At 33.4% G+C, this 2,731-nt stretch overlaps 1 protein-coding gene across 1 annotated transcript; it reads left to right on the top strand.

Annotated features, from left to right (window-relative positions):
• The first annotated feature begins 477 nt into the window (after nucleotides 1–477).
• On the top strand, nucleotides 478–2,040 carry LOC135125726 (tigger transposable element-derived protein 4-like). The gene has a single exon (XM_064051387.1). The coding sequence runs from the start codon at nucleotides 478–480 to the stop codon at nucleotides 2,038–2,040; it is 1,563 nt and encodes a 520-aa protein (XP_063907457.1).
• The last annotated feature ends 691 nt before the right edge of the window (nucleotides 2,041–2,731 follow it).

The raw sequence follows: 2,731 nt of genomic DNA, 5'->3' as shown, positions 1-2,731 counted from the left end.
ACGAAATCGTTTCTATAATAGAAGAACTACGCGAAGCTAAAATTATTGCTTAATATGACTCTGGATAAATTCGGGCGTCATTTGTTAAAACATGCTAAACTTTCAGGTTCTATCGACAATGATATGATTACTATTTCAAACTACAGTATTGTCCGGTTATAATGAACCCGCTTGTAATGAACTTCCGGCTATAGTGTACTGTATTTCAAGTAACGAAATTTTTTCCATATATCTAATGTATTTTTTTTCGGTTATAATGAACCACTGAATCCGCTTGTAATGAACTTTCGGATAAAATGAACTAAATATTATTCAAAATAAAGTGCAGTTTTCCGTTTATAATGAACTTTTCGGGGATTCCCTGATTTACGCGCTACGCATTTCCCCACCAACTTGCTTTCTGTGCCAGTCGATTCTTGGTCACTGTGTCGAAGTAGCGCTACATAAGTACTTACTTGTGTAATAACATTGTTCGAAATGGAAAAACAAAAACGTAAAGCTCTAACCTTAAAGGACAAGTATGATATTATACAAAAAATACAAAGTGGTGTTAAACAACGCGATGTTAGCCAGGAAATGAACTTGATAAAATCCACTGTTTCTATGATATGGAAGCAAAGAGAAGCCATTTTATCAGCGTATGGTCAGGGAAATTCTACGTGTAAAAAAATGAGAAAATCAAAGCACCATGAAATGGATCAAGGGCTTCTTAAGTGGTTTACACAAAAAAGACAAGAAAACGTTCCTGTAAGTGGTATTATTCTACAAGAAAAAGCTAATGAAATGGGTAGTAAAATCGAAAACAAAGACTTCAAGTGTTCTAAAAGTTGGATTGAACGTTTTAAAAGAAGACATAATATCCGAACAGGAAAAATTGTGGGTGAGTCTGCAGCAGTAGATTTGAATGTTGTTAATGACTGGTTAACTAATGTTTGGCCTCATATTCGGAAAAACTATGACAGTGAAGACATTTTTAACGCTGATGAGACAGGGCTCTTTTATCAAATGACTCCTGATAAGACTTTAAAATTTGTGGGAGAAAGTTGTGCTGGAGGAAAGTTATCTAAATTGAGGATTACAGTTTTAGTAGCTGCCAATATGTCTGGAACAGAAAAAAGGAAATTGTTGGTTATAGGCAAATCTGCCAATCCTAGATGTTTCAAAAATAAACAATTGCCCGTAAAATACAAATCAAACCGTAACGCGTGGATGACCTCTGAAATTTTCACAAATGAACTGCTTGAATGGGATGAACAATTAAAACAAAAAAATAGGAAAATTGTACTTTTAGTTGATAACTGTACAGCTCACCCTGAGATTAAACTAAACCAAATTAAATTAGTTTTTATGCCACCGAATACGAGTTCAAAATTACAACCGATGGATCAAGGTGTAATTCATTCATTAAAGAGCCATTATAGGAAAATTTTACTCGCGCAGATGATAGAGGCTATGGACAACGGAAAAACATTTTCAGTTAGCATTTTAGATGCTGTAAATTTTATTCACATGGCTTGGCAAAAGGTTAGCAAAGATACAATAGCAAACTGTTTCAAGCATGGAGGATTTTCTGAAAAAAGTGCTGAATTTGATGCAGACGATGAGCTTCCCCTAACAGAATGGTTAAAAAAACATGAAGATGATCCTGGACTTATTTTCACAGATGTGGATAATGCAATTGAAATTGCAGTGCAAGAGAAAATCGGGGAATTTAATTTTGAAGAATATGTGGAAATTGATAACGACATAACGGTAACAGAAAGACTAACTGACGAGCAGATTATAGAATCAGTGACATCAGTCATGGCAACAAGTGACGAGGCCGAGGGTGAGGAAAATGAGTCTGATGAAGATGTTGATGTTTATGTTCCTTCTCTTAATGAAATGGCGCAAAAAATGGCAGAGACTCGCAACTTTTTAGAATCGCGCACTGTTCCGGAGCCTATATGGAACAGCTTTTGCAACCTCGAACGCTATATTAGTGACATTCACTTTTCTAATAGATATGTACAGACAAAAATAACTGATTTTGTCAAGTAGACTTGTGTTTATGTGACGTCTTGTTATATGTAATTACATAAATAGCTATGTTTTTTTTTATTTTTAGTTTATAAACCAAGAAATATTTTTTGAATTGTTCCCAACGTAGAATTGAAGTAAATTGAATTTAAACAAACGCAGTTTTTATTTTTCCGTTAATAGTGAACTTCGGATATAATGAACTAGTTTTGTTACATTTTTTGAGTTCATTATAACCGGACGCTACTGTATATGTTCTATAATCTGATATTTCGCTTCGAATCCAATAAAACCATGGAAAACACGTATGTATTAAATTCTAAAGAAACGCACTATACGTTTCCTTTAGAAATTGGAACCCTTACAAAATTAAATATTACCAGTAATGAAATAAATGTTTATGTAAATAACAAATTTTTTAATAAAGAAGAATTGAAAGGATTTTTACTACGTAACGGTGACCGAATATCGTTCAAATATGCTCTAAATAAAACAGAAAATGTACCAAATTTGTTCGCAGAAATGATAATAAAATGTCCTGTTAATTTTGAAGAATCGTTAGTTAGTGCCGAGAAAGCATATTATAAACATAAGACTGATAGAAATGAAACGCAAGAAGGTGTATGAGCCAACAACTCCCATTAAAAGAGATATTGTTGCAGAATTGCACAAACCTGTAAGAATTAATTTTAAACGACGCAAGGTTATAATA

This window comes from Zophobas morio, unplaced genomic scaffold (assembly GCF_036711695.1).
Source record: "Zophobas morio isolate AGI-343-1 ecotype UQ-CSIRO unplaced genomic scaffold, CSIRO_AGI_Zmor_V1 ptg000009l, whole genome shotgun sequence".
Taxonomy (NCBI): Eukaryota; Metazoa; Arthropoda; class Insecta; order Coleoptera; family Tenebrionidae; genus Zophobas; species Zophobas morio.
This window is presented reverse-complemented; position numbering and strand designations above follow the sequence as displayed.

What these genes read in the sequence shown, in the direction of transcription:
- LOC135125726 (XM_064051387.1), top strand. Translation starts at nt 478, where the DNA reads ATGGAAAAACAAAAACGTAAAGCTCTAACCTTAAAGGACAAGTATGAT.